The sequence below is a fragment of the Gallus gallus genome, chromosome 30, assembly GCF_016699485.2.
Source record: "Gallus gallus isolate bGalGal1 chromosome 30, bGalGal1.mat.broiler.GRCg7b, whole genome shotgun sequence".
Lineage (NCBI taxonomy): Eukaryota > Metazoa > Chordata > Aves > Galliformes > Phasianidae > Gallus > Gallus gallus.
This window is the reverse complement of record NC_052561.1, coordinates 50491-61773: the sequence shown is the minus strand read 5'-3', so window position 1 is coordinate 61773 and position 11283 is coordinate 50491. Positions and strand designations below refer to the sequence as shown.

At 62.9% G+C, this 11283-nt stretch overlaps 1 protein-coding gene and 1 long non-coding RNA gene across 2 annotated transcripts; one reads left to right on the top strand and one right to left on the bottom strand.

The window, feature by feature from the left end:
- Positions 1–2016: 2016 nt before the first annotated feature.
- Positions 2017–3483, top strand: LOC107057631. Its single transcript, XR_005842214.1, has 2 exons — positions 2017–2537; positions 3246–3483. It is a non-coding gene; the product is annotated as an uncharacterized LOC107057631 (long non-coding RNA).
- On the bottom strand, positions 3429–6605 carry TRAPPC5 (trafficking protein particle complex 5). Its single transcript, NM_001271159.2, has 2 exons — positions 6560–6605; positions 3429–4686 (listed from the first exon to the last, which is right to left on the bottom strand). The coding sequence occupies exon 2, from the start codon at positions 4679–4681 to the stop codon at positions 4115–4117; it is 567 nt and encodes a 188-aa protein (NP_001258088.1). The 5' UTR covers positions 4682–4686; positions 6560–6605; the 3' UTR covers positions 3429–4114.
- Between the last annotated feature and the right edge of the window lie 4678 nt (positions 6606–11283).

The window sequence follows — 11283 nt, the reverse complement described above, 5'->3', positions numbered from 1 at the left end:
CCAGTCCCTTCCCAGTACCTCTCCCTTCCATCCCAGTGCTCCCAGTCCCTTCCCAGTACCCCCCACTCCTTCCCAGTGCTCCCAGTAACCCCCCAATGTCCCCCCAGCTCCTTCCCAGTACCCCTCCCTTCCATCCCAGTGCTCCCAGCTCCCTCCCAGTACCCCCCCAGTCCTTCCCAGTGCTCCCAGTAACCTCCCAATGCCCCCCAGTCCCTTCCCAGTACCCCCCCACTCCTTCCCAGTGCTCCCAGTCCCTTCCCAGTACCCCCCCACTCCTTCCCACCAAGACCCCCAACCCCCCCCCAGGACCCCAAATTCCCCCTCCCCCCCCGGACCCCCCAAACCCCCAGGAGCCCCCATTACCCCCCCCCAAGCTCCCTGACCCCCCCAGGACCCCAACCCCCCCCCAAGCTCCCCTACACCCCCCCCAAGACCCTCAAATCCCCCCCAGGACCCCAACCCCCTCCCCAGGCTCCCCTACATCCCCCCCAAGACCCTCAAATCCCCCCCAGGACCCCAAATCCCCCCCCTGCTCCCACCTTCCCGGCCCCACTTCATGGTGCTCAGTGCTATGGGGTCGGCCACGCCCTATAGGGCCTCTCCCCCCCCTCCAACCCCCCACCCCCATAAAGCACCCTCCTATGGGGGCCACACCCACCAGGGCCACCCATGGCCACTGCCCACGTCCCCAATGGCCCCAATGTCCCCATGTCCATAATGGCCCCATGTCCATAATGGCCCCATGTCCATAATGGCCCCAGTGTCCCCATGTCTATAATGGCCCCAATGGCCCCAATGTCTCCATGTCCATAATGGCCCCACATCCCCAATGACCCCATGTCCATAATGGCCCCAATGTCCCCAATGTCCCCATGTCCATAATGGCCCCAATGGCCCCATGTCCATAATGGCCCCAATGTCCCCAATGTCCCCACGTCCCCAATGGCCCCATGTCCATAATGTCCCCATGTCCATAATGGCCCCAATGTCCCCAATGTCCCCATGTCCATAATGGCCCCTCATCCCCAATGGTGTCCCCATGTCCACAACGTCCCAATGTCCCCACATCCCCAATGTCCCCATGTCCATAATGTCCCCAATGTCCCCACGTCCCCAATGTCCCCATGTCCATAATGGCTCCACATCCCCATTATGGACATGGGGACATCATGTCCCCAATGTCCCCACGTCCATAATGTCCCCATGTCCATAATGGCCCCAATGTCCCCACATCCCCAGTGTCCCCACGTCCATAATGGCCCGAATGGCCCCAATGTGCCCATGTCCATAATGGCCCCACGTTCATAATGTCCCCAATGTCCCCACATCCCCAATGTCCCCATGTCCATAATGTCCCCATGTCCATAATGGCCCCAATGTCCCCACGTCCCCAATGTCCCCATGTCCATAATGTTCTCATGTCCATAATGGCCCCACTGTCCCCATGTCCATAATGGCCCCACATCCCCAATGGTGTTCTCATGTCCATAATGTCCCCATTGTCCATAATGTCCCCAATGTCCCCATGTCCATAATGGCCCCAATGGCCCCAATGTCCCCATGTTCATAATGGCCCCACATCCTCAATGGTGTCCCCATGTCCATAATGGCCCCAGTGTCCCCAAACCCCCAATGTCCCCATGTCCATAATGTCCCCAATGTCCCCACGTCCCCAGTGGCCCCATGTACATAATGGCCCCATGTCCCCAATGTCCCCAGTGTCCCCATGTCCCCCCCCATGTCCCACTGTCCCCATACAGCTGGCAGTGCCACGTGTCCCGCCCCCCCCCCCCCTCGGTGTCCCCACGTCCCCCCCCACCCCCCAACTCTGTCCCCCAAAAAGGGGAACCGAAAGGGGAAGTGGTGCCGGGTGGGGGGCTTCTGGGAAAGGGATGGGCGGGGTGGGGACGTGGGGACATTGGGGACACCGGGATGGGGGGACATTGGGATGGGGGGACATTGGGGACAACGGGATGGGGGGGACATTGGAGACATTGGAATGGGGGGGACATTGGGGACACTGGGAAGAGGGGGACATTGGGGACATTGGGGACACTGGGATAGGGGGGACATTGGGGACACTGGGGACATGGGGATGGGGGAATGTGGGGACACCGGGAATGTGGGGATGGGGGGATGATGTCCCCAAGTAGTTCCAGGGGCCACCGTGGGGGACAATGAACCCCATTGAGGGACACCCAATGGGCCAACAGAACATTTATAGGGCCACGTAACAACGCGAGCGACCCGACATGAAGCCAAAGGGGGACAATGGGTGGCGCTGAGTGACACCAATGGCTCCCAATGTCCCCAGGAGGGACAATGGACCCCATTGAGGGACACCCAACACCGAAGGTCACCCAATGGGCCCCAATACCACCTATAGGGCCACGTATCAACATGAGCATCCCAACATGAAGACAACGGAGGACAATGGGTGGCGCTGAGTGACACCAATGGGTCCCAATGTCCCCAAGTAGTTCCCAGGGCCACCAGGAGGGACAATGGACCCCATTGAGGGACACCCAACGCTGAAGGTCACCCAATGGGCCAACAGAACATTTATAGGGCCACGTATCAACATGAGCGACCCGACATGAAGCCAAAGGGGGACAATGGATGGCGCTGAGTGACACCAATGGCTCCCAATGTCCCCAGGAGACGCTGAGTGCCACCAGGAGGGACAATGGACCCCACTGAGTGACACCCAACACCGAAGGCCACCCAATGGGCCCCAATACCACCTATAGGGCCACATATCAACACGAGCGTCCCAACATGAAGCCAAATGGAGACAATGGATGGTGTTGAGTGACACCAATGGCTCCCAATGTCCCCGCAGAGCTCTGAGTGCCATCAGGAGGGACAATGGACCCCATTGAGGGACACCCAACGCCAAAGGCCACCCAATGGGCCCCAATACCACCTATAGGGCCACATATCAACATGAGCATCCCAACATGAAGACAACGGAGGGCAATGGGTGGCGCTGAGTGACACCAATGGCTCCCAATGTCCCCAAGTAGTTCCCAGGGCCACCAGGAGGGACAATGGACCCCATTGAGGGACACCCCACACCAAAGGTCACCCAATGGGCCAACAGAACATTTATAGGGCCACATATCAACATGAGCGACCCGACATGAAGCCAAAGGAGGACAACTGGTTGCGTTGAGTGACACCAATGGCTCCCAATGTCCCCAGGAGGGACAATGGACCCCATTGAGGGACACCCAACGCCGAAGGTCACCCAATGGGCCCCAATACCACCTATAGGGCCACGTATCAACATGAGCATCCCAACATGAAGACAACGGAGGGCAATGGGTGGCGCTGAGTGACACCAATGGCTCCCAATGTCCCCACAGAGCTCTGAGTGCCATCAGGAGGGACAACGGACCCCATTGAGGGACACCCCACACCAAAGGTCACCCAATGGGCCAACAGAACATTTATAGGGCCACGTAACAACGCGAGCGACCCGACATGAAGCCAAAGGAGGACAATGGGTGGCGCTGAGTGACACCAATGGCTCCCAATGTCCCCAGGAGGGACAATGGACCCCATTGAGGGACACCCAACGCCGAAGGTCACCCAATGGGCCCCAATACCACCTATAGGGCCACGTATCAACATGAGCGTCCCAACATGAAGACAAAGGAGGGCAATGGGTGACATTGAGTGACACCAATGGCTCCCAATGTCCCCAGGAGGGACAATGGACCCCATTGAGGGACACCCAACGCTGAAGGTCACCCAATGGGCCCCAATACCACCTATAGGGCCACGTATCAACATGAGCATCCCAACATGAAGACAATGGAGGACAATGGGTGGTGCTGAGTGACACCAATGGCTCCCAATGTCCCCACAGAGCTCTGAGTGCCATCAGGAGGGACAACGGACCCCATTGAGGGACACCCAACGTTGAAGGTCACCCAATGGGCCCCAATACCACCTATAGGGCCACGTATCAACACGAGCATCCCAACATGAAGACAACGGAGGACAACGGGTGGCGTTGAGTGACACCAATGGCTCTGAACATCAACACGAGCGTCCCCCCCCCAAAGAGGTGACCCCCTCCTCCCCCCACCCCACGCCTCGGCGCCCCTCATCTCCCCTCCAGGCTCTTATCCCGCGCGATGACCCCCTCCTCAAACTTGATCATCAGCGTGGTCCCCTTGTGCCAATGCGCCGTCACCTTGGCCGGGAAGCCGCTGGCTCCCAGCACGGCCTCCACCAGGCCGGCCGTGAAGGCGGCGCAGTTGAGGGTGCTGTTCTCCCTGGGCACGGAGATGAAGGTGTTGACCAGAGGCTCGCGTTCGATCACGTAGTACGTCTTGTCGTCGTCGTTGGCCTGCTCCAGCTTGTCGGCCTCCTTCCCGAACAGGGCCCTCCACACGGGGCCCTTGACGAACAGGAGGACGCTCAGCACTTTGGTCTCGCGCCGCCCCCCCCTCTCGCGGCTCACCAGGGGGTCCAGGAGGCGGAGGCCCACTTGGTGGCCCAGTTGGGCCAGCTTGGATTGCAGCTCGGCCACGGAGTAGACCCGGCGCTGGCAGTACTGCACCAACTCGCAGAAGAGCAGAGCGAAGGCGCTCAGACTCACCTCCCCCCGCGGGCGGCCCAGGGGGCGCTCCAGCAGTGGGGATTTGCCGCGGGTGAAGCGCGATTCCATGGGGCCTGCATGGGGGGGATGGGGGGAGTGAGGGGGGCTGGGGGTGGGGGAGCCATGGGGTGGGCAGGGGAACCCCTTGGGGGGGGACTCAATGGGGGCTGATGGGTGGGAGGGTCATCATTGGGTGGGGTGGGGGGTGGGAGAGACCATGGCCCTACATTGGGGGGATGGGGGGAGTGAGGAGAGTTGGGGGGTGGGAGGGGGATGGGGGGTGGAAAGGGGGGTAGGGTGGGGTGGGCAGGGGAACCCCTTGGGTGGGAGGGCGGTCATTGGGTGGGGTGGGAGAGTGATTCCATGGGGCCTGCGGGGGGGGGATGGGGGGAGTGAGGGGGGCTGGGGGTGGGAGGGGGATTGGGGGTGGGGGAGCCATGGGGTGGGCAGGGGAACCCCTTGGGGGGGGACTCAATGGGGGCTGATGGGTGGGAGGGTCATCACTGGGGGGTGGGAGACTCCATGGCCCTACATTGGGGGGATGGGGGGAGTGAGGGGGGTTGGGGGGTGGGAGGCAGATGGGGGGTGGGAGGGGGTGGGGGAGCCATGGGGTGGGCAGGGGAACCCCTTGGGGGGGGACTCAATGGGGGCTGATGGGTGGGAGGGCGGTCATTGGGTGGGGTGGGGGGTGGGAGAGTGATTCCATGGGGCCTGCGGGGGGGGGGGATGGGGGGAGTGAGGGGGGCTGGGGGGTGGGAGGGGGTGGGGGAGCCATGGGGTGGGCAGGGTGATGGAGTTCAATGGGCATTGAACCCCTTTGGGGGGGGTTCAATGGGGGCTGATGGGTGGGGGGACCTCATTGGGTTGGGTGGGGGCTGGGAGACTCCATGGCCCTACATTGGGGGGATGGGGGGAGTGAGGGGGGTTGGGGGGTTGGGGGGGGGATGGGGTGGGCAGGGGAACCCTTTGGGGGGGGATTCAGTGGGGGCTGATGGGTGGGAGGGCAGTCATTGGGTGGGGTGGGAGAGTGATTCCATGGGGCCTGCATGGGGGGGGATGGGGGGAGTGAGGGGGGCTGGGGGTGGGGGAGCCATGGGGTGGGGGGATTCAATGGGGGATGATGGGTGGGGGGATCTCATTGGGTTGGGTGGGGGCTGGGAGACTCCATGGCCCTACATTGGGGGGATGGGGGGAGTGAGGGGGGCTGGGGGGTGGGAGGGGGATTGGGGGTAGGGGAGCCATGGGGTGGGCAGGGGAACCCCTTTGGGGGGGGGATTCAATGGGGGCTGATGGGTGGGAGGGTCATCATTGGGGGGTGGGAGACTCCATGGCCCTACATTGGGGGGATGGGGGGAGTGAGGGGGGTTGGGGGGGGGATGGGGGGGTGGGAGGGGGTGGGGGAGCCATGGGGTGGGCAGGGGAACCCCTTTGGGGGGGGGGGGATTCAATGGGGGCTGATGGGTGGGGGGACCTCATTGGGTGGGGTGGGGAACCCACTGTGTGGGGGGGGGGGGCTGTGGGGGGGTGTTGGGTGGGGGGAGGGGACCCGTTGGGTGGGGGAGAACCCATTGGGAGCTGATGGGTGGGGGGGGGGGGGGGGGCACTCATTGGGAGACCTTTGGTGGGGGGGGGGGGGAATTCATTGGGGGTGGGAGGGGCACTCATTGGGTTGGGGGGGGGAGCCTTTTTTGGGGGGGGGTCTTTGGGATCCCTCGGAAGGGGGGGGGGGAACCCTTTGGGGTGGGGGAGGGGCGAAGGGAGCGCTCGGTTGGGGGGGGGGAACCCATAAGGAGACTTCATTTTGGGGGGGGGGGGGCACCCATATCCCCACTGGAAGGGAACGGGGCCCCCATAGAGCCTCAGGGCCCTTCTGGGGGGGTCCCCAGAGCCCCCCGCGCCCCATCGCCCCCCCGTGCCCCCCCCCACCCCCCCCAGGTAGCCCCCTACCACCAACGCTGTTGTCGTTCCGCTCTGTCGCTTTACGGCCACCGCTGTCGTAAAAGCGCTGCGCTTCCGCTTTACGGCCGCCGCTGTCGTAAAAGCGCCGCCCCGAGCGGGGAGGGAGCGATGGGCGGGCCGGAGCGGAAGGGGCGGGGCCAGGGGCGGAAAGCTCCGCCCCCAACCGGAAGGGCGGGTGGACGTGCCGCTCAGGGGGAGCGGAACCCCATGGAGAGCCATGGAGACCCACAGACCCCACAGAGTGACCCACAGAGACCCAGAGATCCCATAGAGAGACCCATAGCGAGATCCCACAGAGATCCCATAAAGTGACCCATAGAGACCCCATAGAAAGACCCCATAGGGGAGACCCATAGAGAAACCCCATAAATGGACCCTATAGAGAAACTCGTAGAGACCCCATAGAGAAACCCCATAAAGGGACCCCATAGGAAAACCCCGTAGAGATCCATAGAGAAACCCCATAAAGAGATCTCATAGAGAAACCCCATAGAGAGACCCCATAGAGTTACCATATAAGGGGACCCCGTAGAGAAACCCCATAGAGATCCATAGAGAAACCCCATAGAGAGACCCCATAGAGAAACCCCACAGAGATCCCATAACTGTGACCCATGTGAGTCTGAACTGCTGACCCATGGGATCTGTGGGGCGCATATGGGTGCTATGGGACTCCTGTGGGGTCTGTGGAGTGCCTATGGGGTCTGTGGGGTCCCTTTGGGGTCTGTGGGTGCTGTGGGGCGCCTATGGGGTCTGTGGGGTCCCTTTGGGGTCTGTGGGTGCTGTGGGGCGCCTATGGGGTCTGTGGGGTCCCTTTGGGGTCTGTGGGTGCTGTGGGGTGCCTATGGATGCTACGGGGTGCCTATGGGGTCTGTGGGGTCCCTTTGGGGTCTGTGGGTGCTGTGGGGCGCCTATGGGTGCTATGGGGCACCTTTGGGGTCTGTGGGGTCCCTTTGGGGTCTGTGGGTGCTGTGGGGCGCCTATGGGTGCTATGCGGTGCCTATGGGTGCTATGGGGCACCTATGGGGTCTGTGGGGTTCCTTTGGGGTCTGTGGGTGCTATGGGGTGCCTATGGGGGCTGTGGGGTTCCTTCGGGGTCTGTGGGGTCCCTTTGGGGTCTGTGGGGCACCTATGGGTGCTATGGGATGCCTATGGGTGCTATGGGGTGCCTATTAGGTCTGTGGGGTCCCTTTGGGGTCTGTGGGTGCTGTGGGGCACCTAAGGGTACTATGGGACTCCTGTGGGGTCTATGGAGTGCCTATGGGGTCTGTGGGGTCCCTTTGGGATCTGTGGCTGGTGTGGGGCACCTATGGGTGCTATGGGGCGCCTATGGAGTCTGTGGCGTCTCTTTGGGGTCTGTGGGGTCCCTTTGGGGTCTGTGGGTGCTATGGGGTGCCTATGGGTGCTATGGGGCACCTATGGGGTCTGTGGGGTCCCTTTGGGCTCTGTGGGTGCTGTGGGGCGCCTATGGGGTCTGTGTGCGCTGCCATCCATGTCAGCCATGTAATCCATCACCCATCAGCTGCCACTTCTCACCCGTGTGACCCCACATCACCCCATGTCACCCCATGTCACCCCATATGACCCCATGTGACCCCATGTGACCCCATGTCACCCCATGTCACCCCATGTCACCCCACGACACCCCATATGACCCCATGTGACCCCATGTGATCCCATGTCACCCCATGTCACCCCATATGACCCCACGTGACCCCACGTGATCCCATGTCACCCCATGTCACCCCACGACACCCCATATGACCCCATGTCACCCCATGTCACCCCATGTCACCCCATAGCACCCATGTCACCCCATGTTACCCCACGTCATCCCATAGCACCCATGTGACCCCATGTGACCCCATGTGACCCCACGTCACCCCACGTCATCCCACGTGACCCCATGTCCCCCATGTCCCCCCATGTCCCCCATGTCCCCCCATGCCCCCCCATGTCACCTCATGTCCCCTATGTCCCCCCACTCCCCCCCATGCCCCCCCATGTCACCCATGTGACCCCCATTTCCCCCCATGTCCCCCCATGTCCCCCTATGTCCCCCCCACGCCCCCCTATGCCCCCCCACGTCCCCGATGTCCCCCCATGTCCCCCATGTCCTCCATGCCCCCCCATGTCCCCCCACACCCCCCCTCATGTCTCCCCCATGCCCCCCATATCCCCTACAACCCCCCTATGCCCCCCATGTCCCCCCATGCCCCCCCATGTCCCACACCCCCCCCATATCCCCAATGTCCCCCCACACCCCCCCTTTCCCCCCCCCATGTCCCCCCATGTCTCTCCACGCCCCCCATGCCCCACATATCCCCTATGCCCCCCCATGCCCCCCATGCCCCCCCATGTCCCCTATGTCCCCCCACACCCCCCCTATGCCCCCCCCATGTCCCCCATGCCCCCCATGCCCCCCCATGTCCCCCCATGTCCCCCCACACCCCCCCCATGCCCCCCCATGTCCCCTATGTCCCCCCACACCCCCCCCATGCCCCCCCATGTCCCCCCATGTCCCCTATGTCCCCCCACACCCCCCTATGCCCCCCCATGTCCCCCCACACCCCCCCTTTGCCCCCCCATGTCCCCCCATGTCTCTCCACGCCCCCCATGCCCCCCATATCCCCCACAACCCCCCTATGCCCCCCATGTCCCCCCACGCCCCCCCTATGCCCCCCCATGTCCCCCCATGTCTCTCCACGCCCCCCATGCCCCCCATATCCCTTATGCTCCCCCCATGCCCCCCCATGTCCCTCATGTCCCCCCACACCCCCCCTATGCCCCCCCAGGTCCTCCCACGCCCCAACTATGCCCCCCCACACCCCCCCCACGTCCCCCCACGCCCCCCACGCCCCCCCCCCATCACGTGTGTCCCCTGCTGCCCCGTGTCACCCTCCGCACCGCGTGCCCCCCGCGTCCCCCCCCCCCCCCCCCCCATGTCACGTGTGTCCCCCCCGTGTCCCCGTGGGGTTGGGGGTGGGGGGGGGTGGGGGATTATGGGTGCAATTAAAGCCATTTGGGTAATTGCGCGGCACTGCCAGCGCGGATTGGGGACGCAGAGGGGGGGCGGCACCCACTGACCCCCCCCCCCACCCCCCCAACTCACAGAGCTCAGAGCACCCACAGGGACCCATAGCACCCATAGAGACCCATAGGGCCCCATAGCACCCATAGGGCCCCATTGCACCCATAGGGACCCCATAGCACCCATAGGGCCCCATTGCACCCATAGGGACTGCATAGCACCCATAGGAACTCATAGGGCCCCATAGCACCCATAGGGCCCCATTGCACCCATAGGGACCCCATAGCACCCATAGGGCCCCATTGCACCCATAGGGACCCCATAGCACCCATAGGGCCCCATAGCACCCATAGGGACCCCATAGCACCCATAGGGCCCCATTGCACCCATAGGGCCCCAAAGCACCCATAGGAACTCATAGGGCCCCATAGCACCCATAGGGCCCCATTGCACCCATAGGGACCCCATAGCACCCATAGGAACCCATAGGACCCATAGGGCCCCATAGCACCCATAGGAACTCATAGGGCCCCATAGCACCCATAGGGCCCCATAGCACCCATAGGAACCCATAGCACCCATAGGGACTGCATAGCATCCATAGGGCCCCATAGCACCCATAGGAACTCATAAGGCCCCATAGCACCCATAGGGCCCCATTGCACCCATAGGGACCCCATAGCACCCATAGGGCCCCATAGCACCCATAGGGCCCCATAGCACCCATAGGGACCCCATAGCACCCATAGGGCCCCATAGCACCCATAGGGACCCCATAGCACCCATAGGAACCCATAGGGCCGCATAGCACCCATAGGGCCCCATAGCACCCATAGGAACTCATAGGGCCACATAGCACCCATAGGAACCCATAGGGCCCCATAGCACCCATAAGGCCCCATAGCACCCATAGGAACTCATAAGGCCCCACAGCACCCATAGGGCTCCATAGCACACATAGGGACTGCATAGCATCCATAGGGCCCCATAGCACCCATAGGGCCCCATAGCACCCATAGGGACCCCATAGCACCCATAGGGCCCCATTGCACCCATAGGGACCCCATAGCACCCACAGGAACCCATAGCACCCATAGGAACCCATAGGGCCCCATAGCACCCATAGGGCTCCATTGCACCCATGGGGACCCATAGGGCCCCATAGCACCCATAGGGACTCCATAGCACCCATAGGGCTCCATTGCACCCATAGGAACCCATAGGGCCCCATAGCACCCATAGGGACTCCATAGCACCCATAGGGCTCCATTGCACCCATAGGAACCCATAGGGCCCCATAGCACCCATAGGGACTCCATAGCACCCATAGGGCTCCATTGCACCCATAGGAACCCATAGGGCCCCATAGCACCCATAGGGACTCCATAGCACCCATAGGGCTCCATTGCACCCATAGGAACCCATAGGGCCCCATAGCACCCGTAGGGCCCCATAGCACCCATAGGGACTGCATAGCACCCATGGAGACCCCATAGGGACCCCATAGTGTCCCCATAGCACCCATAGGAACCCATAGCACCCATAGAGACCCCATAGGGACCCCATAGGGTCCCCATAGCACCCATAGGGCCCCACAGTGCCCCATAGGGCCCCACGGTGACCCATAGGCCCCCACAGCACCCATATGGTCGCCGGGGGCACCCATATGGTTCCCCCCCCC

Coding starts and splice junctions, on each gene's coding strand:
- TRAPPC5 (NM_001271159.2), bottom strand. CDS start 4,681: ATGGAATCGCGCTTCACCCGCGGCAAATCCCCACTGCTGGAGCGCCCC.